At 38.9% G+C, this 27,494-nt stretch overlaps 1 protein-coding gene across 2 annotated transcripts in view; it reads right to left on the bottom strand.

Annotated features, from left to right (window-relative positions):
• The window catches only part of RFTN1 (raftlin, lipid raft linker 1), a 95,669-nt gene that overhangs the window by 15,544 nt on the left and 52,631 nt on the right, over positions 1–27,494 (bottom strand). For both annotated transcript variants that reach the window (XM_059482821.1, XM_059482812.1), the window contains exons 5-7: positions 15,758–16,181; positions 11,324–11,527; positions 2,817–2,932 (exon numbers count right to left, since the gene is read on the bottom strand). In XM_059482821.1, the coding sequence (XP_059338804.1) occupies positions 2,817–2,932; positions 11,324–11,527; positions 15,758–16,181 (744 nt within the window). The remainder of the gene's footprint in view (positions 1–2,816; positions 2,933–11,323; positions 11,528–15,757; positions 16,182–27,494) is intronic.

Here is a 27,494-nt window from a genome sequence, read left to right on the forward strand (position 1 = left end):
TCTGCCACTGCATTATTCCATGTTGATGGTAAATAAAGGTGAATTCCAACAAGGTTTAACACTTGGTCTTCTGAGTACAACACTGTGCATGTGCCTACAGATCCCCCAGCTTCCAGTCCTTTCATTGATTTCACGACTTTACCTACCTACACCTATTATGTCTCAGAAAGCATGAGGCAAGATATAGCCTGCCAGTTAGTAAAAATGCAGGAGGAAAAAACCAAAGTGGCCAGCTCTGCTCTTTCTCCAAACAGGTAAGACCTTTGCAAGACTTCCCTAATGTCTCAATATTCTTCCTTCAGAAAGGTTCTTCTTCCCCTACTCTTCCTCTTTCAGGTGGTGGGGAACATTTTCATAATGCCCACAGAACAGCCACACTTGATTTCAGAAGAGCAAAACTGCCAGGGAAAACCCAGTATCCAAATTTTTAATTACAGCAGAGAATAATCTGACCACACTGACTAGTTCTGTATATGCTATCAGTCAGTTTCTGAAATTGCACATCCCAAATATTATGTGTGGAACAGGAGATTCTCGGCATTAGCCCTCACAAAGACATGGCGTGTAGCAGTTCAGCATCTCCTAACACACCAGATGGCATTGGGAGGTTCAATCCTTAATCTGTTGACCAGCTGTGCTCTCCAGCATGGAATTGCTAGAATTGAAAGCAAATGATACTCCACCAAGGCCTGTAACACTTCAAAGGGTGCTGCTAGAAAATACTCTTCTGCTGAGTCCTGGTGTTCTGGTCAGCACTCTGCCAACACAGGATCCCCATTATCCCTGTCATGTAGCTTGACAGAAGCTGTCTTGTGCCCACACATTATGCCAAACTTTGTTATGATATCCTATTGAGATGGAGAACCTTGGATTGGTTGTTTGAGAGCCAAACTGGCTCTGGCCAGGAATCCATTTATAACTCAGAAAGCTATTTCCAACATGGCTCTAGGTGATGGTTAAGGAAAAGTAATATGTATTAAGTCAAGCATGCCCCAAATATTTTGTGTACTTAGCATGTGTGGTTTTGTTTCTACCAAAAGAAATCCAGTTTGTGCACTGTGGGACCATTCTGTGAGGGGAAGTGAGGCATATGAAGGATGGATCAGTGGGCTCACTTCAAAAAGGCACTCCTGAACTGAATTAAAATGCTTGTATGTACACAAGATCCTCTAAACTTCCTGGACTCACAACCTTGTCCAGAAAGGAGTTCCACAGATCTGCTGCATAAATAATTATCTGAAATCCCTCTCTTTTGTTTGCTTAGCACCATTTGGCACTTAGTTCTTATACTAGAAGAGACGGCAAACAATCTCTATTCGCCTCTTTCCCATGTTTTAGGACCTCTCTACCCATTCCATTCCCTGCAACTCTTCTCTTTTCCAGGCTGAAAGGACACACATGTAAAGTCTTCCTAATATGGAAGCTGTTTTTGTCACTGACCATGCCCACTCTCTTCTCTGAACAATTACTGAGCTAACACAGCCTTCTGAAATAAGGTGCTGTCAAACACAGCCTACACAGTAGTATGAAGTAGTATATACTTGCTGTTTCAAACTCTATTCATTTCCTAACAGTTTTAAACACATGGTTAACATTAATGCTTCTTAACATTTGCCTTCTTGATCAGCCCTGACCTAATGCACTCATGAAACCATCTGTCATTACCCCAAAACCTCGTTCCTGAGTGGCAGCAATGCAATTTGACCCTAAAAATGAACAAGAATTTACAGTCATGTCTGTCATAAATGGAATAGCATGTAATGCAATAAAGGAATCATTTTTCAGACACACATCAGCAACAAGAAAAGCTGCTATTAACACAGCTTGTTAACTCTGCAACTCTGCAAGTTGTTTGTAGTCGTTACTATTTGGCCATTTCTTGCTGCACTAGAAAACCATCATCTACTAACAAAGCTCTTAATCTTAGTCTCCTGGAATTTTACACACTTACTCTAACATCTGTCCCATTTTCCCTTAATCTGTTCTTCTGGTATGTGTGTGCCAAAATAAGGGATTATCTGTCTAAGGATTTTACACCCTTTACAATACATTCCAAGTGAAGTGATCAGGTATTGCCTTTACAGATACACAGCATCTATTTCTAGCAAACAACAGACAGAACCAAAAAAAAACCTCCTAAAAGTAATGCAGCTACTTCTCCCCTCAACCTCCCACGTTCTTTTTGTTTCAAGTCACAAAGAATTTAAGCCCAGCTTTTCAAACACAGAAGTACTGTGTGTATAAAATTTGCTGTGGAAGACTGGTACTGACCAAGCTGGCCTAAGCAGTGCTTCTACTGATCTGTGTGGGCACCTGGATCTGCAGAAGGCCAAGTTATGGTTTGTCTAGAGGGGCCTACCCAGAATATGCAGTTTTTTCAGCATATGAAGGAGGACAAACAGAGGCAAGGCAGTTCTTGATGCTTTCCTGCTGCAGCTAAGCCTGCCTACCTAAAGGGCTGCCTTCTTTAGAACTGCGATGCTACAATGACTTGTGTGATCATGTTGCCCTGACAACCAATGGAGATCCTCTGTGCAGTTAATCCAGCAGATATCTGTAATTTGGAGACAGATAGCCCCGAGTTTCATTGCTCACTGTCACTCACATTTCCTACCCTCCAAAAAAAGCACGAGGTTGAGATTAGAAGTGTGTTGTACAAACCCAGTGTGGTGAACTGGCATCACTGTTAACATTGCATCCCTTCACTTTGGCTGCCTGGCTGGTACAGGTGCAGCCCAGGGCAGTACATGAGAGTCTGCCTCACAGTCTTGGAGTGTTTTGATATACAAAAAAAGTCAAAGAAGAAAAACACATACCTTCAAGACAGTCCACTGCTCTACCACAATTGCATCATAGCCCCGCGTGGTTTTACTGTCTTCCACAGCAAAATCTTCGAAGAGAAACACTCCATCCATTGTCCCATGGAAAGAATCTGTGAAAACACAGGGCTGCCTGTAAGCTTTATAGAAGACACTCCATGTGTAGTGAGGCATTTGAATTTATTAACAACATATTCTTCCAAGGATGTTACTATAAAGTTCATAGACATTCTCTGATAATCTAGCTCTATTAAGTGAATGAGACTTGTATCTCTAGCAGTTTTAAGAGCAATCCTACTCCCTAACGGCACACATTGCTGTCCAGTCTGTTATTCCTTCGCCACCAGAAACCATAGCTCTCCCATTCTGAGCAGGCAAAAGTGATTCAGTCCTCAGTTCAGCAGTACTGCTCACCTACTTGAAGCTGTAAACACACTAATGACCATTTATTATGTCAACGTGTTATTTTCAAGGGGTGCTGAATGTATACTGATTTATTTCTATGATAGTTATGATATTAATACTTGTGACTATATTCATTCATTCACACGAGACAGAACCCTGCATATGGATCAGCCACTGCAGATACAGTGATCTACATGGACTAAGGATGATCTGGCATATCTGAACAGTGTGAAAGAAAAGATACATTCATAACTATTTAATCAATTTATGAAGGCATTTTGACCATCTGGTTTAGTGCCTCTCTGTTCTCATTTGCATTCCCTACACGTTCAGCCTTTTTTCAGACAACACATCCTCTTAAAGTTACTTGAGCAGCACTTTCTCCTTTAACTCAGCGACACACTCCATAACCAGCAATCGCTCCCATACACCAGAACTCAGGTTTTGTCAGCTCCATGACAGAACAGAAACAGAACAACTGAAAAAAACCCCCAACCTTATCTTTCTTTGTTAAAATAAGCTGATTGATGGAACAACAGAATTATGTTTAGGGAAACTGCAAATAAGCAGGACTGTGATCTTTACAAACAGAGAAAACTCTTCTCACATTGTCAAAAAGCGTCTTTTTCAGCCTTTCTAATATGAACAATATATCTACCCTGTATGACTGATTATAAAGACCTTGCTTATCCCCTCCCCAAATGTTGTATTTTGCATAATAGTTTCCTTACATTTCCAGCAACACTATATTCCTTGAACTGTTATAATACATGTTTTTGAAATGCAGTCACACATGCCAAACTGACAGATTCTTGAATGACAGGGGAGTTTTCTGGATAAGCCTGCTTAGGTGTTTCATCAGGGTCATCCTGCTTTCCTGCTGGATGTTATGAGGTCAAGAAATGCCAGCAGGAAGGAATTGCTGCCTCCAAGAGAAAACATATATCAAACTCAAAAACAATTTTCACAAAGGAAGCAGTGAGGAGGATTAAGAGGCTTCTTACCTCTTGCAGACACAATCTCAGTCAACATCTTACAATGTCATTATATGATCTAAATTCAATTTATTATCTGGAAATAACAAATTTGTTGCAGGCAAAGCCCACAACAGACCAGACTCCTACATCTGGAGGCTTATGTCTACACACACACTGCAGCAAGACTGCTGCTGCAGGTGTCAATGCACAACCCCTCTGTTTCTATTTGCACAGTCCCTTATCCTCTTCTGCTGCTGCTACAGTCGAGTCATTAAGTTGCAAGTCAGGAGATGCAAATACTTGTCACTAAACTAAGCAGTTTGTTGGTTTTTTTTTTTGGTTCACTTGTGAAGGAAAAAACCTGTAAAGCACTTACTAGGGATTATCCTTGAGATTCTGTTGGGAGACTGAAAGAAAAATACTCTGTCTACTTTCACACTGTTTTCACAGGCAGGTTTCCTGCAACTCTATTTAAAATAAAGAGAGCTGAAGACTCCTCAGCACTACAGCAAGCTAGGATTACACATTGCTCCAAGGTGGATGAGCTGGACTACAAAGCAGTAACTCCTGTCATCCAGACAGATTTCTCATCCAAGTGAGAAGAACAGACATTTTTGTTGGGGAATAACAGGCTAGATCACTAAGTAGCTGGGTTACAGGTTTGAAAACACAAGGACAGCAAGCTTGCCACATATCAAAGGGTCCAAGATTTAATTACTGGATTTCATTCAAAAGCAGCACTTTGTTAGACCTGACACTACAAAGGGGGAACCAACTCAATTTCTGTGAAATATCACACTCCAACACCCAGACCCATATCCAAATCTATTTCAGGATGCTAATGTACAAACAGTCCTTTAATTTTCCAAAGCAGGGATGACAGGAGAGCACCTAAGACTGAAAGCAGATCCCGACTAGACACAGACATTCGGATCTCGCCAGGGCAGCTTTATACAGCACCAGTGCACTGCTCCTGCATTGTGAATTCCCTTAATGAAATTCAGTGTCACACTGTTGGCACAACTGCAGCTTGAGCTCTCCCCCGCCCCGTGTTTGCCAGCTAATTAATAGGCGATCACAACACAATCAGCAGGCGTGTGTTTACACTCACTCGTAAATCATCCTTTATGTTTCACTCTGCTGAACATTCCACTCATGCAATTCACAGCTTCCACATATGTGAGTATGATGGCACATATGCAATGTTTTACAAACCAATAGCTGAGCTCAGGAGACCCTACAGGCAGCAGAAACATCACTTGGCAGTGCTGAATTTATGGTCCAACTCATGATCCTAAAGGTCCTTTCCAGCCTAAATGATTCTAAGATTTTGCTTCCTTGTTGGAAGTACAATGACTGCTTCTGAAGGCTGCATCCATCAATCACACAAGCCATTGATTTTTAATGGGGTTTTTTGCTAGTAAAGAAACCCATGGAAAATGAGAAAAATGGAAGGGGAAAATGATGATGGAAAGACAGCTGCAAATGCAAAGAAGAGTGTCTGTTCAACAGAGTGATGCTGGTGAAAAACTCTACAGAAACTGGTTGATGACAATCACTGAGATTTCCCTCCCAACCAGAACCAATCTCCTCTCTCTACCAGTTGTGCCACAGTCTTTTAAACATTCACGTCATGAATGTACACCTGCCAATTCTCACATCTCACAAATTTTACCTCATGTACTACACTTCCAGAGAAAAAGGGAGGCACAGGAAAGAATAATTGGATCATTAATTCCTTTGCATGTGAAGCATTTGGGATGCTGAGAATAATGGGGAGGAGAATACAGCAGAGAGAAAGCTAGCAGGGTCATGTTTTGAAGAAAAGGCACTTAAAACCCATGCTATGCTGTCAGGAACAGCAGGCATTTCAGAAAATCTCTTACACAGAGGTGTGGAAGGGCAAAGAAACAGCTAGATGCACTGAGTCTGCAGTACCTTTATCACACAGGGCTCTAGATCTAAGGGCAACTTAAGCTGACAATCACATGTTCCAGAGCTTGCCCACTAGATGAGATGCACCTGATCCAACAGGTTCATAGACTCATAGAATAATTCAGCTGGATGGAGACCTCCAGGAGGCCTCCAGTCCAACCGCATGCTCAAAGCAGGTTCAATACAACTGCAGACAATACCGCTCATGGCTCTATCCAGCTGCATCTTCAAAATCTCCAAGAATGGAGATGGCACAACTTCCTGAGCAGCCTCTTCCAGAGAGTGACTGTTTTCATTATGAGAAAGAGGTATTTTATATCCAAAAAGGACCTCTCATTTCAATTAATGTACATTTTTTCCAATCCTCCTACCACACAGCCACAATCAAGGGCCTGGATCCACCTTTTTGATTGTCTTCTCATAGGCACTGCCAGGCACTGGTAGGTCCCCCAAAGCTGTCCTTTCTCCAGGCTGAACTAACTCTCTCAGCTGCTGGTTCATCTTCAGCTTGCTGCCTACTAAAATTCCCCTGGACCTTTCAACAGAGCTGCTACCCAGCCAAGCTGCCCCCAGCCTGGATTAGTGAAAAAGCCTCTCCCTTCCCAGAATCAGGACATCTGTCCTCATGGAATTTCAAACAGCTCCTGCTGTCAGGTCTTTCCAGCCTGCCCAGGTTCTTTGGGACAGCAGTCCAGTTCTGAGGCATATCAGCTGTCTCCTGAGTATGGGATCATCCACAATTTTGACAAAAGCAAGCCTCGTTGCCTCTTGTGCATCACTGATAAAATTGTTAAACACAGCAAGCCCCAGGAGAGATCTCTGTGGTACTCCACTTTTCACTCCAGGTAAACTGTGACCTATTAACCACACCCCTCTGAGTCTAGCCATGTAACCAGATTTTTACCCACCTAGGCTGCATGGTCCGAGCTTGGATAGAAAATACTGTGGGAGCCACTGCCAAACTCCCTTGATGAATTCACCCAAAATGACATCTACTGCTTTCTCTTCACCTACAAATTGTTATTTTATCATAGAGAACAATCAGTTTCAACTATGCTCAACTCTTTTTAAATCCATGCTGAATGTCCCTAGTCACTGTCCTCTCCTTCATGTGTCCACGAGTTCCAAGAGGACCTACTCAGTGATCCATCCAGAAACAAATTGAGGCTGATCATCCTGTAGGTCCCTAGTTTGTCCTTTTGGCCTTTGTTTTACAGACAGGTGTAAACCTTGCCTGTGTCTGTGAAGACTAAGGCAAAGGAAGCACCAAGTATCTCAGTCTTATCTAGATGTATCTGATCTTTTTTGCATATCCTCATGTAGGATGAGGTGGACCACAACACAAATCCTACTGACTATATCAGTCCAAGCCTAGATTTCCATTGATTACATTGGCACTCCAGGGTGACAACTGATACACAGATTCCTGCAGGGCAGACTTTACAGATACATTTATTCAGCTGGATGTTACCTAGCCTGCCTACAAAGATAACTCATCTAAAGTTTTACATGGTAAGCAGGTCTTTCTAGTTTTTACAGCTTGCTATATAAAATATTTCCTAATTCTGATGCAGTTGTAGTCTCCTTTGTTAATCTCCTGTTTCAAGATTCAGCTCCTGGAACATAGCCTAAGTTAAAAAGTTTGTTAGAAATTCCAAATATTCATCCATTTGCAATAGTGCAGTAAGAAATGCCAATAAAACAAAACATTTTGACTTTGCTATTTGTAGTATCACTTCCCAATTTCTACTCCTGAATTTCCCAATCTTTTCACTCATTCTTAAAGAAAAGGCTACAAAAGTAGAGGTTACAATCAATGTCCTTCCTCTGAAAACATTCCATTACCACTGCATCTTTTATTAAGGTTTCCTACTGAGCACAAAAAGCTATTTTCACTGGGTTGTATAAATATTTGATGTAGCTCGATTGACAAAAATGTATTTTGATGTTCTTGCTTCTGATTTACAGGAGGTATATGGGAAAAGATTACTTACTTTACTATGACAGCTGTCTTGGCAGGCGACAATTTTCCTCCTGTTGTCTTTGAACTACAAATTCTCCTTATCGAGGAAAACTAACCTTTAGGCTGCTGTTGCTCTCAATGAGGAAAACTAGCTCTCTGTAGCTTTATGGGGCACGTGACCTGAATGTCTGCCTTTGCTGCGTATTTGCATTCCTCCCCCCTTCTGAATCTTTTCACCTTCAGCACATACAGAGAAAATAATTCCATATGGATGATAAAAATCCCAGTACTTCTGTGGCTAAGGTGACAATAATCGGTCAAAGGCATTGCGGCTCATCTCTGTCGGAGACAGATGACAGAGACAATCAATCGGACCCTCTTAAAAACCTGACTACTTTCTTCTTCCAAGAAAGTCACATTTTGTTTCATTTGCTTTGTGTTTAAGTACTGTCAGTGTTTTCTGGCTGGTTTTTTGGCTGCCTTTTTCTAGGTTTGAAAGGCAGAAAATTCACAGACAGAATGGTACAACAAATACAAAAACGCTAGGCACTTAAAGAGCTGCAGTTCAAAACAACTGAAGATGAGCAGGCTTGTGATTACTCTGTTAAGACATCAAAATATAACCTTGAAGAGGTTTGACTCTTCCTGCCTTCTCACAGCGCTGACTGGAGACTGGCTGTTACAGGAAAGAAGACGACCCACCTGTTACTTCCTTTCCATTTGGTATTAATCTGTACCTTGCTGCTACAGACTCCATTCTCACTACAAGAGGGCAAGGGTGAATTCCTACGGTCACTCTAGATCACTAGGCAGGATCAGTTTACACCTGGGACTACAGGCAGAATTATCAATTACATGAGCTGCAGGAAAAACACCAGCAAGTAACTGAGGTGCAAATTTAAATAAAAAACTATTATCTGCCAACATGAGAACAGTCAAGGACCAAGCAGGCTACTGTTTCCAACTTACCAGCAAAATCTGAATACATTTAATATATGGTGTAACTCTGCATGGCTTATTTATTGTGATCAGCAATTGTGCTATATTTCTGTTTATAATTATATGGTACAACAAGCAAAAAGAAACAATTGTTACCCATGAACTTTAAAACTCCTTTAAAGACTAATTATTAAACTGTTAGCAGAAGGAAGAAACAGATTTATGACTACTGACAATCTGGAAATCTTCACTTCATTGGGTATTCCAAGGACAAGGGGGAAAAGAAGAAGATAATAACCCTGCTTTTAAGTCTAATAAGCAAAATAATGAATTCATACTTTAAGCCAAAAAGAAAATCAGCCCCCAGAACAAAGAAATGTGATATAGCCAATTAAAGAAACTCTTCTGATACTACCTTAATTTGGAAGAGGATTAATCAGTGAATAAGACTAGATATGAAGAGCTGGACAGGCTGCCACAGAAGTCTAGAAAAAAGTGAGGAGCTGAGAAGCCCTCAGACCCCTACTTCTCCTCTTGTGCCTGCCCTGTGTTGTTTGATACTGACTGGCATATGAGCGACAAAGCTGTTCCATTTCTCTGCAGTATAGAAAAAACTTAGGATTTAAATGATAAAACATTTAACTGCAATTAATAGCAACTTAGAAAAATGTTCTTATAACAGCATAATACCCTTTCAGAAACCTTGTTTCAGCTTTTTGATTTCAAAACTTGTTCCTCCTGTAACCCTGAAATGCTAATAAAAATGTTTATTAATTGTTCTTCTTCAATCACTAATCTAACTTAATCCTGAATCTGTCCACTTTTACATAATTTGTTGTCCTGACTGCATTGAAACTTTATTGCCAGTACTCAAGCCTACTATATCTATGTCCACAGGCAGTTATCCAGCCCTCCTCACTCTGGTATCCAAGTACATGAACCTCCCACAGGGCTCTGCTATGTAAATGAACTCTAAAAGTTTAAATAACGGAAAATGCTGTGTTTAAAACATTTTAGAGTGAACTGACAAGGAGATTTTATTAAAAAAACCCACTGAGTCTGATAACTGAGCCTGATAGAGCCAATTAGCTTTGCCTCTGTGCAATTTATATACATAAAGTAAATGACCATTTGTTTTTAAGCGAGTTAACTAGCAATTACAAGGCTTTCCAGGAAGCTGTGTGAAAGCATTCCACCAGCTGAACTTTAGACCTTCCCTTTTTTTGCTACTTGATTGTAAAATGAAAAATTAGGATTGCTTGTTAATTTCCTGATTGACTTTTACCAGAACTGAGTCATATTCCTGTTTTTTATCCTGGGTTCTGGAATTCAGACCAACAGTAAGAAGATGCTCTGGAAGCAGCTCCCCTATAATTGTGATGTACAAATCAACTAATCTTAGTAGGAATGTGCAATCTCTGGGTTACCACAGTCCTTTTGAAAAATGCAAAACTAACCAAAATTAGGCGAATGATTCAGCCATAAGCACTTTAACCATGAAGTATACCAGTCACATAATTTTCCAATAAAATTAATCCAGCTGCAACATCATCATTTTTATGTCCAAGTACTTCCCTTGAATTGCTCTCATGGCTTCTTGGTTATGAATCTATGCACTCAAGTTTTTCTCTGTACAACAGGCTTGCCTTCAAAGCCATGATGGCCACGAGTGTGGTACAGACTGGCAACAGCACTAAGCTGGACCCCCTGCCACTCTTCCACAACATGCAAAAATCTAGGATTTTTAATCTTCTTAAATTAAAACAGACCTTTATCCATCACTCACAGGTAAGATGAAAAAACACACAAGACAATTTTGTAATACAGTGTGCCATCCAGGCGGAAAGGGTCTCTGTGAGAACAGGAATTAACTGATTTCTTGTTGGCCAGATAACACTCAAGTTGCTGTACCGGCCTGCAATCAGAGCCACATGCAGTGTCTGGCTGGACAGCAAAGTCACCCTTCTATTTAGGTCATCTGTTTTGCAATCTTATTAGTTTAATTCTTTCTACTTGGTACTGTTTACTAACTCTGTATATTTCTGCAATTACAAAATCATGTCTAGTATGTTTATAAAAATACAATACATAATCTGTTTTCCTTATTCAAATACCAAAATATTTTCTGTACTTTCATTCCATTTCACAAAAAGGTTGATCTAATACAAATCTACCCCAAGTCTATATTAAAGCAGCTCCCAAATAACTTCTCTTCAAAGATAATGACCTCCATTAGAGGAGAAAGGAAAATAATCACAGCATAATGCTTTCTGTAATTTCCATACCATTTACCATTCCAAGGCTGAAGATGGCGTTGACCAGTGAGCCTCCTTTCCTGAAGTGATCTGTCATGTGCTCCAGCCAGTTTGCTTCTAAGCTGTTGACAGTCTGCCCATTCCTGGAGATCCTCATAGGGATAGTCACTGTGTAATACTGGCTGCATTTTTGTGGAGTTTGGGGCTTGTTGAAGAGAGCAAAGATCTCTGCTTCTACCAAAGAGTAAAAAAATGGAATCATGCAACAACCATATAATAAAATTTCACCCAAAACAATGCAGAACCCACTGTTTGCTGTTGCCTAATCACATTATGCAACAGCAAACAATTCTTTGAGATGTGGTTATCTCCTCAACACACTTCTGCAGTCCAACACAGCAGGACTTTCTCAAGACCCAATACAGTATTTTGCTTGCTTTTACAGTATTTCTTACTCACAATGGATTCACTGTTGATAATAAAACATTTAAAGACAGTAATACCTAATACTGATGCAACATTCCTCCATGGGAATCATCAGTTCAAACATGGAATCTTACTGCAAATTTAGAAGGAACTGCATTCTGTAGATCACAGCCATTAAAGTATTAAATAACTCAGTTTTGATAACACAAAAGCATGGAAAAAGCCAATGGCAGTCTCATCTCAAGAAAATGCAATGAATCATTCATGTAGAGACTCTGGTAGCTGCTTTGTTGATTTACTCTGGATCTGAGCCAAGGTGAGACATTACCACAACAGCAAATGAATTTTAAAAATGGAATTGTGAAGGGTCTTAAAAATTAGCACATCTTCTAGACTCTTTTCCATGTCTCCTCCAGTATATTTTAGGAGCAGTTTTTTACAGGAAAAAAGTCATTGCTGGCAGCAAAGCTGAGCTTTCACAGTCCTAAACTGCAATCAACTTTAAAAGCAGATATCCTTCTCAGAAGGGTGTAACCATAATTAAAATAACCAACAAAAAATTTTGGACATTATTTTACTTATTAATGGACATGGAAATAAATGGTAGAATTTTTACTGACTTCCAAATGCCAAACATTCTCTCCAAATATATTAATATGAAAGGTAAAGGCATTACATGAAATCCCTTCATTCAATAAGCTCCTCTTGTTTCCAAGCTATTAGGTTCTAACCTCAAGCAAAAGTAAAGAAAGTGATGTCAAGAGAAATGTTAAGATTGCTCTCTAACAAACATCACTGAGCAAGAAGCAGTGTGTAAATTGAAAAAGATATCAGAAGGGAGATGCTCAAAAACAGGCTGGTAGCACTGGAAGAGAAGAGCTGGAAGCTCATAACCAACATGAAAAGAGACCTAATGATCTCAGACATTAACTATATTTTAAATAGAATAGAAAGGAACAAACATTAATGTGAATCCTCTTGCTGTTCACCACTTGTTTAGAAAGAATGAAATTATGATAGTCCTACCTCAGAAAAGCACACACAGAATGCTTCTCTCATCATTTTGATTCTGACCCCCAGAAGAGTCTTTTGTTGGAAAATGAGATCTTTCTGGTGCATACTGAGACACTGATATGAGAAACTGGACATGACCCAGCAATGTGTGCTCACAGCCCTGAAATCCAACCCTACCCTGGGCTGCATCCAGAGCAGAGTGGCCAGCAGGGCCAGGGAGGGGATTCTGCCCCTCTGCTCTGCTCTGCTCTGGTGAGACCCCACCTGGAGCACTCATCCAGCCCTGGGCTCCCAGCACAGGAAGAACATTTGCAATGGGTCCAGAGGAGGCCATGAAGAAGATTAGAGGAATGAGGCACCTTTCCTATGAGGAAAGGCTGAGAATATTTGGGCTGTTCAGTCTGGAAAGATCTCAGAGCAACATTCCAAGACCTGAAGGGAGCCTACAAAAGAGCTGAAGAGAGACTTTGTACCAGGCATGTAGTGATAGGACACGGGGTGATGGCTACAGACTGAAAGAAGGCAGGGTTAAATTAGATATTAGGGAGAAATTCTTCATGGTAAGGGTGGTGAGGCCCTGGAACAGATTGCTCAGGGAAGTTATGACTGCCCCACCCCTGGACAACCTGGTCTAGGGTATTGTCTAACCCAAATCACTACTGACAACAGTTTTCACCAGTGACCCCAAATCCTCAAGCATGGCCAAAGACACTCTTCAGTTTGGTTCTAAGTAACACAACACTTTTGGACACACTATTGGAATATCTGTGCCTTGTTATCAGGCAAATATTATTCAACATTGTTTTGAAAAGCCTTTTAAAAACGGGGGAAGCAAATGAGCACTACAAAACATTCAGGAATCAAGTGAAGAAGCATAAAAGTAACACTTGAACAGTATAAAACCTAAAATAAAGAACATATTTAAGATCCCACAAATAGTAAGAAATTTTTTTTTCCTGAAGTTTTTTGTAGGGGAGAAGCAATTCAAAAGTGGTAACTTCCCATGGAATACGTAGGGAAAAAAAAACAATCACCTGATGCTTTCAATCTTCACACTCCCAAGGAAGGATGGAGAACTGGTGCCAAAAAACTGAAATACATTTTCCATGGGAGGAAAAGGGAGTGCTGTAATAACAAAAATTCATTCAGGAGTAATAAAGAAATCAGCAGTGTTGTACAGGATTTGGAAAAATTCTACTTTAGATGAGCTATCACATAAAACTGCCTTCTCAGACCTTCAGTCTTGGAAAGTATTTGCATAACAGCAATAAAAAAAATGCATGAAAAATAAAGCTAGAAAGCAGTCAAAGAAAGACAACTGAGGAAGCTAAAATACATTTTTGACATAAACCCTCTTTTCTGGCAAAACAGCAGCAATCTTGGGGTGTTACAGACAAAAGTTGGGAAGACTGGAGGTGATCAGCTTCACATTATGCAGAAATATTAAGAACATGGTTACTTGTAGCAAAAGAATTTCAGTGTTCAATGAGAGGAATAGCACCAAAGAGATGATTAAACTTGCTAAGTTAACTCTCTCAAAGATAGCATATAAAAAAGAGAACTGATCTGCCTAGACTTGCAGATAACTAATTTTTAACTATAAAACTAAGAGAGGTTTTATGTGTAAAATAAAGTGTTGGGACAACCCACCTCTAAGGCTGTAGAAGAGAAGAGATTGCTCAAACAACAGCTAAGCTTTGACCCTATCTGGGTGCCCCCTTGCCCAACAAAAACTGAAGAAATTATGTTGGAAGTTACTAGAGTGTGATCCAAACTGGATCCAAAAGCTAACTACAACAAACTGCAACGGAAACTAGACAATAATCCAAGGAGTACAATGCAAAGTCATTCTGGTCCTACACAGGCAATTCCCAAAGGGGTAGGATTGTTTGACTGAATCTATGAAAAGTCCAGAGAATAGGGATAAATAAAAGTCAAGGACAGACCCAGCTTTAGAAATTCCACTTACATCCCCCTTGCATAGATTTGTAGCCTGTAAAGAAATTAAGGAAAGCAGTAAGAGAAATGAGTGTAAACATGGTTTTCTTGGATTTAAACAAACATAGAAAAGTATTTTGAGGCTTAAATTGGAAATGGAGCAAGAATATTTTTCCTTTCAGTTTTCTAAATTGCTCTGGTCTACATCCAATTTTGAACTACAGTTCCTGCAACATAAGTAACCTTTGAGCAACACCTTAAGGAGTGTATTTTAGATATCAGCTGAGACTTGTGGTCTTTGATGGCATAAAATAATATTTAAAAAGTGGAAATCCCACCTGAGGAAAAACTTGTGAAGGAAATGAAAGAAATAAAACTAGTATATGGGTAAAATAAAATAGAATTTTAAAAAAGGGTAACTGGAAGCCAAATTATGATGAGCCTCATTACAAAAATTTTATTATGAATTAGTGAAGATGAGTCATTAACAAAAATAACTGTTGTTTTCCAGTTATTACAATTCTGACTCAAGCACTGACCCCCACACTGAATGTAGGATACTAGGAGACTTCAGAGGCCAGATCACATGTATTCATGCTGCTCCTGAGGTGGTTTAATTCCAGCTATCTGTTCACCTGCTACAAAGGGACTAACTGTGATGTCTTTGTGAATTATTCCTTCTATGGCTGCAAAAGCTTGTCAGGCAGATTAACAGGGCTTTTTATTCAAACACACAAAAAGGAGACAAAGATCAAGAGCTCTCAGGGTATGGCAACAAATACAAAAATGAACCAATTCAGCTGAACAGAAGACAAAAATAAGTCTTCACAATCAGGCATACATATGGGCCACAACAAAGCTGCACCTGCCTATATCACCTCTTCCTTTGCCATCTGACTCCCACTCAGTTGTTATGAACTGAGTAACCATGCTGAAATCAGGTTAAGTGGCTCATTTGGGGCATCTTTTCTTCACTACCTCAGTGGCAATGTCCCCCCTGCATCCCCACCCCCCAAAGGAGCTGGGAACGTAATTGAGGCAATTTTAACTTGGCTTTTATGTACAAGAGGTCACTGCAGTACTTACTGCCAGTAAGTGGTTTTAAACATCGTGCTGGTGTTTCATTCTCTGCAAGTCCATTCGTCTTGTCTGCTGCTTCTCTCACACTCAGGTTCTCATGCTGAGACTGCTCTTCACTTCCCTTCACAGATTTGGAATTCAGCTCTTCAGTAGCCTGTCCTTCACCTCTGCAGCCCTCTCTGGATGTGGCACACTGGTCAGCACTTTTCTCACTCTGAGTTGGAGTACTGCATCCATCAGTGCTGTCTATTTTCTCGCCATCCGGTGAAGCATGATCGTCGGGGTAATTTGAAACATTTTTATTATCTCTTGATTGCACAGAGTTGTTACTGGCAGGTGTCAGGGAGGCGCTGACAAGGCAGTTCTTTTGGGAATGGTACTGAGGTATAATTCCAACAAATTTCAAGCCTTGACTTGCAGCATCTTGAATCTACAAGTTGAAGAAGATTAGATTTTTAACCGTCAAGCTGTCTTAGCTAAATAGAAACACAGAAAATAACACCCTTTAAGGCAACCAGCATGTCATTTTGCTACTTTTGTCCACTACCACTAGAAATTGTCATGTTGCATTTACATAAAAAGGTACATTTTAAAGAAGCAGGATGAAAAGTTGCTCAAACCATCTGATATAATGTGAAGGGAGGGGGGAAGAAAAAAGAGAAAATACCCACATATTTCTTCACAAGAGACAAATCTAATTTATAATAAAATACTAGAAGTGGTATTTCTTACAAAAATATTTTTGTATTGATCATAAGAAATCAGAGAAATTATTATATCTTCTGCTGTATTAGGTGTGTGATTATGACATTTATGCAAGGAAAAGCTTATTAATTCTATAACAACAGTTGTTGTTTGTCCTATTTTGGATTGAGACACAAATGGCAAACTTTCACATAACGAGCGCATAAAAGCAAAGCTATTTTAATACAGCACTTTGGGGAAGATGCAGAACTCAGAATAGAAAAAGGCATTGTGACATGAGCTAAGAAGAAAAAAAAGGAAAATAAAAGGCTCTATCATTAATCCTTTAAACTTCAGGTAAAGAGGGGAAATTAAGGAATCAGATCACAAAAGATCCTAAGGAAAAAAAGCATTGGACTAGTAGTAAGGACAATCAGCTAAAGGCAGCATTAGCTAACAAAGGTTTGAGATGAAGCAGAAATAGAAATCTCTTTCAGGCAGATTCTGCACTATGGAGTCATCAGCCTCACACTCCTCAAACCCAGGAGAAGTGTGAGTGCGAGACAGATTTCTGTGAAAACATATGAGTGTCTACTGCTTCATTTATCAAAATCATTCACCAAAATGAAAAGGCTTCCATTTAATGTATACTCTTCACATAATGTAAAGTCTAAATACACATCAATCTTTCAGAAATAAATGCCTCGAGAATGGAGAAATAATTTCGTCTGCATAACACAATTCCAAAGAGGTAAAGTGTCTAAATTTTTTGCCTATGCTCAAGTTAGCATGAACTGAGGAAAAACAGTTCAGTGGGACTTTTTTCAGTAGCAAGTGAAAAGGAAGAAATTTGTATCTTTTTCAAATTTAAGAGGAAGCTCAGTTCTGCATCTTTTTTTTTTTTTTAATGAATCATTTATTTCCTGGTAACATGTTGCTGCTCTGAACACACAAACCTGCAGAGGATGCCTAATCAACAAGAACTTCCTCTTTCAAACCAATATTACATTTTCCATGTTAAATTAACTCCTCATTTCATGATCACAGGAATTTAAACAGAGGCCTCCAGGAAACAAGGCAATGGTCTTCACAGGTGTTTAGCCTGGGAAACATGGGATGCTGACTTAAGTAAAGCTCATTTCTAAACAGGACAATAAAAATACCATGAGCAGTATCCTGGCCAAAAGGGTATCTGTCTACAAAGAAAGTTAGCTTTTACTTTGCTCAGGAAGGTTTAACTGAGTATCAGTGACAGATGCATCTATAATGTGCTCAATGGTCCAGACTCTCCATTGTAACTTGATTAATACTTTTTTATATAGTTAGTGATAGAGTTACACATTCATTTAATCTCTTATCACTCATGTACAGACACAACACTACATTTGTTTAGTAGGTTGCAGGGCAGCTAATTATAGAAATCTAACTAGTATGCAACTGTTAGAGAGTTTGAGGACAGTACATATGTGGTAATATTACTGCTCCTGGTCAAAAGTCTGCTTGTCAATCTACATCAGACTCCCACGCTGTGATAGGGAGGAGAAGGAACAGCTTTCACAGATACTGTAGCAATGTTTTTACAGCTTACTCAAAAAAATTTTTATTGTTCAAAGGAGTACCTGAAGCTGAGGTGTTTCTTTTGAGGCTCTTGTTCTCAAAATATAAACATGAGAAACTGAAAACCAAATTGCAGTCTTACCTGTATTGGTCAAACAGCTTTACAGGGAAGTTGGAAAAAAGATTTTGTATCTTCAAGGCCCTTTCCCAACAAAGTTACTACTGTAATTAATTACTGTTAATACTGTAATACTGTACAATACAGAACACAAAATCTTATTTAAATATATCTTTCAAAATTTCCCAATGACATATGGCAGAACCAAGCATCTCATTATTCTCAAGAAAGCAAATGTAGCAGGAAATGCTACATCAAAAGTGTGATGCAAACTGCAGAACAGGAAAGTGATGTATCAGCAGACACAGCCTCTCCTTTCAACTCCTCACAAAACCATGAAGAAGCTAGCTTTCATCAGAAAGTGTAAAGGCTGAACACATTCAAACTACACAGGCAATTTGTTTTTCAAAATCCTGCTGAGAGCTTAAATATTAAGAAATTGCCTTCACATCCAAACTGAATCATGCCATCCAATAGAATCACATTTTTTGTTTCCTGTATTTCAAAGATTGAATATATGAACTTAAAAAAAAAAAAAGAAAAGAAAAAAGAAAAACTATCCAACTGACCAAAGAAACAAACAAAAGAGCCCCACAAAACCAAATCCACACCTCAGTAACTGGAGAGGCTGTGCCCAGGAGATACACTGGACAGAAGGATTGTTTCTGTAAGCCACCTGCAGGTGTTGGGCCCCCTTGCAGCATCCTGTGCTGGAGCACACAGACAGTTATGTCTGTCACAGCCTTCGGGGAAAACATCTCAGCAGATGCAGCGCTGGGAATCAGAAAGAAGGCAAAGAATGGGAGAAAGAAGGGGTAAAGCTGAATGGGATGATCGTGATGGTAGTTGGACAGGGTCACCCAAGACATATTCCAGATCAGATAAATAACTTAATTACTTGTCTTTATGTGCTAGTGTAGAGCACTAACAAAGGTCTGCATTACGCTGTATTGTATGACTAAATGAAAGGAAAAAACATAAAAACAACTACATCTCTACCACTTTTCAGATCAAAAATCTAGATTTAAAATGCCCTTATGCTAGGAAATCAACACTAACGTCAACTATTTTATGACAATTTTTATACCTCGAATATACTATATACTTGCCCTTTACATCTTGGGAAATTTTGAAAAGGGAAATTCCAACAAATTTTTTAAAAAAATAATTCTTTGCTTCTTTCCCCAGATGGGAACAGAAACATTTTCATTGCCTCATAAAGCGCTGCTTGGATGATATTAACCACAAACACAAGACCAGATCTCCATCACAAAGGACGTTATTGTTCAACCACAGAAGCAGAACTTAACTCATTTATTTCAATCTGGATAAACCCCCAAGAGGGTACATCCAAATTCATTTGCAACTGGCTTGCAACAAATTGGATTTATGGCCCTTTAAAAATAGAATCTGCTTAAAGAAGGGGTGAAATTTCATGTGTACAGAGGGCCAAGGCAGTTTAACAATTTAATGTCATCCCTATAATTTGCTTGATTAGAAACCTGGCATTTTCCCCAAGGGGAAAAAAATGACAGATTTAGCCTTCGCTGTCTGAGAAATAAATATCAAATTTCCCACGAACTTTAGAAGGAATAGGAACAAGCACCGTGTCCAACCCTGATGTCACTACCTTAATTGAATTTTAGCTGGGGCACTTGTGTTAACATTCTTAACATTTGGGAACTGTTATTGTTTATTTCAGAAGTGCCTGACCGCTATTTTTATACTGCATTTGGAAGAAAAGGAGCCATCAGCAGCACAAAGCAGTGTCACTAAACATTACGTTGATGTAGCAATTTATGTCCCATCTTTTTAAATATTTCTGGTTCTCTTGAAGGTTCCCTACCCTAATTAGAAAATGGATGACAGTCTAAATTAAAGATCTGTAAAACTACACCTGGCAACAACATGGCTGAATGATAAAATCCTCTTTTTTGGAAAGTACCTGTTTTACTCTGTAGCTCTCAGAGTCATGTGAGAACCCACGTTCAAAAGCTATTTTGAACAGTCACATACAGGTTCTCTTTTCAAATCTATTCTGAGTAAAAACACTTGTCAATTCCATTGTACAGCCCATAAAATGCTTCTGTGTTTCTTGCTCCATTGTCAGCTCCATAATAATCTCCTATTGACAGTGAGCATGATGGTACTCTTATAAATATGGAAACTCAAGGATATAGATCCCATGCTGAACAGAATCATACACTTTTGTCAGCTTCAGCAATTGCTTACAAGGAGATGCTGATAACATCCCTGTGGGACAGCACACAGAAAATCAAACACTTCCAGCAAGCTCAGGGTAGTATTCCACCAAAATCAATAAAAATGTGAAACAACACACAGCAATTTAATAATGAGGATCTCTCCCAGACAAGAATTTCAAACAAATTATTTAGTAAGTGTTAGGAATTTCCTTTAACTCTTTAAGGGAAAATATCCAGGAGCTGGATATTTTTGAGATGTGTTCAGAGAAAAAGCAGTTTTACTAATGTCATCAAGGCATTTGAGTTTACAGCAGTCCAAAATGGTCTCAAGGCTTACACTTTCTGAAGACCTGGAAAAAAACACCTTCAAGACTTAGGCATTGAACATTTCATTAGTAGGTTTGCTAGATGGTTTATTATATAACAAGGTACTGAAAGAATTTCATAGAAACCCAGAAACAATTTATGAAGAACACACATCAAAAATGCTATTAGAGAAAGGTCATTTTCCAGGAGCGAGGAACTGATTTTCTGATGGTCAGATTCATTTAGTTAGCTCTGCTGTGAACTTTGGGAAAGACTGCTACTTAATCCTACTGATGGCCAAACATATGGCCTTGGAAACAATAGCTGGTTAATTTTGCTCAGAGCTGTCTATTTAAACCAAGTGTGAACTGTCTTAGTCAGTAAAAGAAAGGTCTTGTCTGTTTAGTTGTTGTTTTTAAAAGAACAATGCTAAAGGCATTAGGTGTCATAATATGCACCCGAAACCAGATCAGTTCATTTCTCTACCTTCTGCTTAGGACTCAAGCAAATCTTCTTTGGAAACAGACAGCAGCAGAGATCTTCATGCAAAAAACCACGATCTTGTGGTTTGAGGACAATGCTATGTACTGCATGCCAGGAGATGGAACTGGGAAAGTATGCTCAAGACTACAGCCTTCCAAATCTGTCCTTCTTCATTAATATTCAGTAAAATATGTTTCATCCTAAACACTGCACATCCCCCTTCCAGTTTGCTCATTTATGGAAACAGATGTTTAAAATTAAGACAGGCTTTTAGTCTGCCCCTTACATTTTCCATAGGTCTCACATGCTCCTGCCTTAGAAGACAGGAACAGCCATCAAGAGTTTACTGCTTATTTTAAAACCAACTAAGCTTAGCTAAGGCTTTAAAGGAGGATTTAGCTCTTTCTATATAACTCAGAACTTTTGAAACTTTGGTGCTTTTGTATCTCTAGTAACACATTACAAAAAAAAATAATTCTGCTAATCAAATAGCAAAGTATCAACTGCTCATAGTTTTTCTACCCTATTACTCAGGACTGCTTCACTGCTTGCACATTTCCAAACCATGCAACCTTTCTGACTAGAATGCTCCTTTGTTTAAGCCTGTACTTCCCATGCATTTTTAACCTTTTCCAGTTTAGACGTTCACCAAATTTTGGTTTTGAGATAGATAGTTCACATTCATATACATAGAAGCAAATATAAATGTAGCTTTTAGAGAGTGAAATCCCAGTCTACATTCAAGTTTTCGAATTATCAAGTATTTTCACGGTCAATTACATCAAAATAGGCCATGAGGGCTAAAACACTGGAGGGATGCCTTGGAAAATGCTGCCATAATCCCAAACCATTGATCTGCCATTTTAAGATCTCACTGCAATTGTGGCAGAGGCACAAGACCTAGAACAAGACAGAGAACAAGGCACTGGACAAGAAAGCAAGCTTTGCAGTTTTACAACATGTTCCTTGGTAGCAGCCTCTGCAGAAGGGAACGGAAGGCCACAAACAGCACAGGGAGAAGAAATGTACTGAAGCGAGGAGCTACTGCAACTTACTGCTGTGCTGAAAGAAACAGAAGGTGGGATCTTAAGGCAGTGCTGCAGGAGATACTAAATTACAGCAAGCTACACATCTCCTGCTACTTGAGCCAAGAAAGGGGTGAGATTAACAACTGATAATTGTATAACTGATAACTGGCTCACATTGTATTCACTCCTGAGAACAATGCAGAACAGCATTGAACAATATAACCACGCCACACATGCAGTGCAGCACGGTGCGAGTACACTTGCTCCTTTCAACATATTTCATTAGATGACAGGTCTTGAAACCACTCTCATCCTCTGTGGTCCTGGATGTGTTGATTCTTCTCAATCCCCACTTTTAGCACCTGTTCCTTCACTGAAGGCAAAGAGTGAACATTGCTGGCCACACGCTACAAAGATTCAGTGAGTGTGGTATTTGTCCAAAAGCCACATAATATATCTGCATACTCCCACATTTCCTCTAACTCTGAAAAAAACCCTTGAAATTATTCACATAATTTGTGAATAATTTGTATTGGGAACAAATGCTAGAGAGCAGCCAGCTATGCTCATTCAAACTAAATATTTGATATTCACTTTAAAAATAAGTCTGTAGAAATTCCGTCCCAATCTCTTGCTGTAGAGACCTGGCATTTTCCAAATGCAGACCATGTTCTGTGCAGCAATCTTTAGTGAGTAACTCCTACACTAACTGGTGAACATAAGCAAGAGGAAAATATAGATTTAGAGAGGTGTGTAGTTGATTGTTGTAGCTAAAAACCATTTTAGTAACTGTCGATAATGTGATTCAATATGAGTGATTTTAGTCCATCTCTGTTCTAGGCAGTGAAAACAAACCAAAAAAAAGGTTCAGCGGTATTTTAAAAAGTAGGAATTCAGTCTCAAACTTACAGGCTTTACATTTACTTTGCAGGGAATACTACTTTTATTTTTATATCAACTGAAGAGTGTTTCTTTAAAATCACATTGTTTCATCAAGCCATCTGTTACTCGTAGCCAAAATTACAATTTGAACAATTTGCTGGTAATTTATTTTAGCACAGTATAAAACATTATCATATTATTGTTATTTTAAAAGTTATTTTTTCCCACCAGACAGAAGTAGGATCATTAAAAATATCAACTACATACTTTATAATCTATTTTTATCTTGGGCAAGGGGATGACTTGAAAGCTGATGGGGGCAAAGGATTATAAAAGCACTACCAGGCTCCTGGGAGAGTCCTGAAAATAGTTTTGCAATGTCCATGGAAGATATATATCAACACCACTCTTCCAGGGCTTAGTCAAAAGAACACAAGTTGAAAGAAGCTTAAGCAGGAACAGATGTTTCCCTTCACACCAGGCTGTTTAAAATAGAGTATATGCTATTTTTTACCATCTCTTGTTATATATACACTAAGAAAATGTTAACAAAATGCACTTTAATAAATATTATCACAGCAGATTACAAACAGCTGAACTATTGATGTTGAGTTTCAAGTTCCACTTCATGACCATATCTACAGTTAAAATCCAAATACTTTAAAAAAATAGGGGCTCTGTTTGCACTGAAAACATGCAGAAAACAAAGCAGTCAGCTAAGTGCTCAGAAATGGTTTTCATTACAATGCACTACAGAAATAATATTGTATTGTTCTCTTGCAAATACCCTGGAGAGTGAAGGTTTTGTGGTGGGATTTTTTGGGTTTGTTTTAAGGACAGAAATTATTTTAGATGAGATTGTAATCACATCTAGGTAAATAATCCGAGGTAAAAAACAAGACTCTAGAAGGGCCATTTTTTAGCCCCAAAGATAAATCTGAACTGCTTATTTATTTGAAGAACAAACCTCTGAGCAGTATTAAGCACTTAATTTTTTCCCATTTTCTCTTTTACTGCCACCTGCTCTGACTGTACACCCTGCAGGAAACTTCTGAACAGACCAGCTAAAACGTGTAAAATAAAGAATAATGCTTAGGATTACAACAACCATTTAAGGTCCCCTGGTACCAACAAAGCAAACACAGACTTCACAGAAGAGAGCCCTGTAAGACTTCAGCATCTGAGTCAAGAAATCCACAAACACACCAGTGTTCCTAAGAACCCATGAGCTGCATCTCTTTGTTCTTTCCAAAAAATAAATCTAAATTTAAAGATTAAGACAAGAAGAATAAGTAATGAAAGAGACAAGAATACGACAAATGTTGGAACAGCTATATGAATCCCAGCATTTTTATTATTCTTATTATTATCAGTAAAAAAATTATAATATCAATAATGTTTACATTAGTTATTTTCTAGGAAATTGCAGAGTTTTGTCTTCTCATTTCTTTGTCATGCTGTTAACTTAAAAAATAATCATATAATATTAGGGAGACATTGATATGTTTATCTTCCATATCCTCTTGCCATTTCCTAATTAGATGCTGAAGAGAGTTGAAAAACTCAGAAGCTGAGAGTTCAGAATCATTTCATATTGCTTTCATGCAAAATACAGATATGAGAAGCCCCTTGTTTTGATCACACAAAACAAATTTTCATTCTGATGTGATATGTAGAAAATAAGTGAATCACTCCTCTGACTAGAAGCATTAATGGAAAAGATTTTAAAAACTCTTAAATTTCCCTAGGTATTTAGCTGTTATTTTAGAGGAGAAATCAAGGTCCTCCTAAATAGTTCAAGCCTGCTTCGATCTTGCAACTTAAAAGAAGCTGGAGAATGAACCTGTGTCTTAAGAGCAACACTAACACAAAAATTCTTCACCAATTAGAACTGTAACACTGATGCCTCTCCAGAAAACAATGCACATGAGCTAAGACAGCAGTAATTCTGAAAACTCCAAAACAGCTATGGATCAATGGAAGGGGAAAAAAATCAAAAGAGCGGAAAAGAAGGATCTCAATATTTTAATTAAATCGCCAAAGCAGAGAAACATGCAGTGAGAGTGACCTGTAGTTTTTCAGGGGGTGTAGCAGTTCCTTATCCATCCAGTCTCCTGCCTGAGGCTCCCCCAATGAAGGGAGGGCAGGTAACAGCACGGGGATCAAAATGCTCCAAGAAATGTTTCGCCTCTCAGAAGCACACTGAATTCAACTACAGTTCAGCAATGCATATTAATTTCCAGAGCATAAACTAACACTTGAAACATTTTCATGGCATAACTCATGCCAGTTTTACTCCTGGTAACATTTACTTTTCCATAAAACTGTCTAGAGGGCTCAAATACAGTAGATCCTTTCAGCAATGCAGGATGAGAGTTCTTCACACAAGTGTTAGTATTGTACAGCCTTTCTTTCAAAATAGTGCAATTCTCTGCTCAACTTGCCTTTGTAACAGAGAGAACTGGGGGTCACACTAGATCAAGTACATGGGTGGCAGCATCCCTGCAATGTATTCTCTTGGCAGATTCCTCCTTGGGGTCCCATTCACTTACATCTGAGAGGTACCATCGCTTCCATGGCCCAGCAATGCTATTATTTGGCAATAAAATAAATGTCAAGAAACTTACCAGCAAAGTCACTGTATCTGCAAGAGTCAAGATTATTTGTGGGGTGCTTTGGACTACAGAAGTTGTTCTGAGGATCAATTAAGGCAGTGACACGTTACTGGCAGCTTTGGAGCCAGTGGTAATGATTTTTACTCACTGAACTTGACCAAGACACAAGAGAGGGAACAGCAAAGAGCAGATTTGACACACACTGTGTCATCCAGCAGATTTCATGGCACAATAAGCATCACAAAGGTGTTTCACAATGGCAGTCCTGTTACAAGTGGAACCAGTCCACTTCTGAAAATGCAGAACCAATTACTCATCTGTACTGCCTTAGGTTTGCTGAAAGAAATTAGACTCATTTCTGAAGCCATTAAGAACAGACCAGCAGGGAGAGATCCCTGTCTAGCCAAAACCACAAAAGATGCCTGCATTTGGATTTCAGTTAAGCTGCATAATTTTTAAACCATGCTCTTCTGTGCTTAACATGCTTCCTACTTCCACAGGGACAAGAAACGTGAATCCTGCAATGGTGTCACACTGAAAAAAAAGACACCATACAAGAATTCCCTTTGATGGTGCATTATTAAGGAGATAGCCAAGGATCCAAAAATGTGCTTCCTAAATTTTAAGAAGTTAAAACTGGGGAGACGTGGTACAGAAAGAATCCTCCATTTCTTAACCTGTCACCAACATGGCAAAAATGTGAACATAAGAGTAAAACCTTCTGCCTGATAGTTCTAGACATGTACCAGATTGTAGATTCTAGACATGTATCAGATTGATACAGAAAAGAGGTCATGAGAAATATATCTGGCATTCACATATGATTGTGTGTCCAAAATAAATCTTTACTTGGGATGTCAGCCTAGCTCCTCCTTCTCTTACTTGTCTCCATAAACTCCAGAGAACACTCTCAGATGAAAACATGATAACAGGATACACAGAAACAAAAAGCAACTTAAGGAAGTAATTAAAAGCTACCCTATTTGACATGAGACATAAGTCTAAATATTACAAAATATGGTATCTTAGAAGTAACATCTCTACTTTCAACAATTTCAGAATGATCTGAGTCCCGGTGATCAAAGTTCAAAAGTTAGCTCTGCTTATTATAAAGCAGGTGAGCAAATCTTTAATGTCTGTTCAGTCTGAGAGCAAAAGACAGCAGTGTTAATACCAATACAGCAGTACAATATGTGCACAACAGTTTAGTTACTTCCTTCACTGCCCACAAATTATGCATCAAAGACACCATGGGACTGTTTGAGCTCTTTAGGACAGGTTAAGTCACTCTAGATCCACATCTAAGTATCAAAGAACAAGCACACTGTGGTGATTTTAAAGTATAGGAAAAGTAGATTTTATGCAACATCATGTCCCCAATATTTAAATGTTCCCCGTCTTGCCATAGCCAGAAACCATGGCAGAAAAGCAGCAGAAACAATGGAGAACTGCAATGATGCCCAGCAGCACAGAAAGAGCTCAGCCACAGAACAAAGGTTTGACCAGAGAGTCTTCTTTGGCATTTCCTAAATGTTTTATAGTCAACATTCTACTGAAACACTTTGTTTTGGTGAGCAAGAAGCATTCTGCAGGTAAAACAACCTCCTTGTTACACATTATATAGAGCTATAGAAGAAAAGCACATATTACCTATTGTAAAATTGTGTTGTGTTTGCAGAAGGAAGCAGTTAATATTCAATATTAAGTACAATTTCAATGCAACAAAAAGTCAATCCAGAAAACATATTAAAATTGCATCCATGTTCAAACTCAAGGTAAGTCATATTTGCTCAGCAGTGCACAATAAAATGAATAAAATTAATTTTCTTGGTGTATAGGAAATTTTTAGTAAGCTCAGGGAGAAAA

The sequence above is a fragment of the Ammospiza nelsoni genome, chromosome 1 (genome assembly GCF_027579445.1).
Source record: "Ammospiza nelsoni isolate bAmmNel1 chromosome 1, bAmmNel1.pri, whole genome shotgun sequence".
Lineage (NCBI taxonomy): Eukaryota > Metazoa > Chordata > Aves > Passeriformes > Passerellidae > Ammospiza > Ammospiza nelsoni.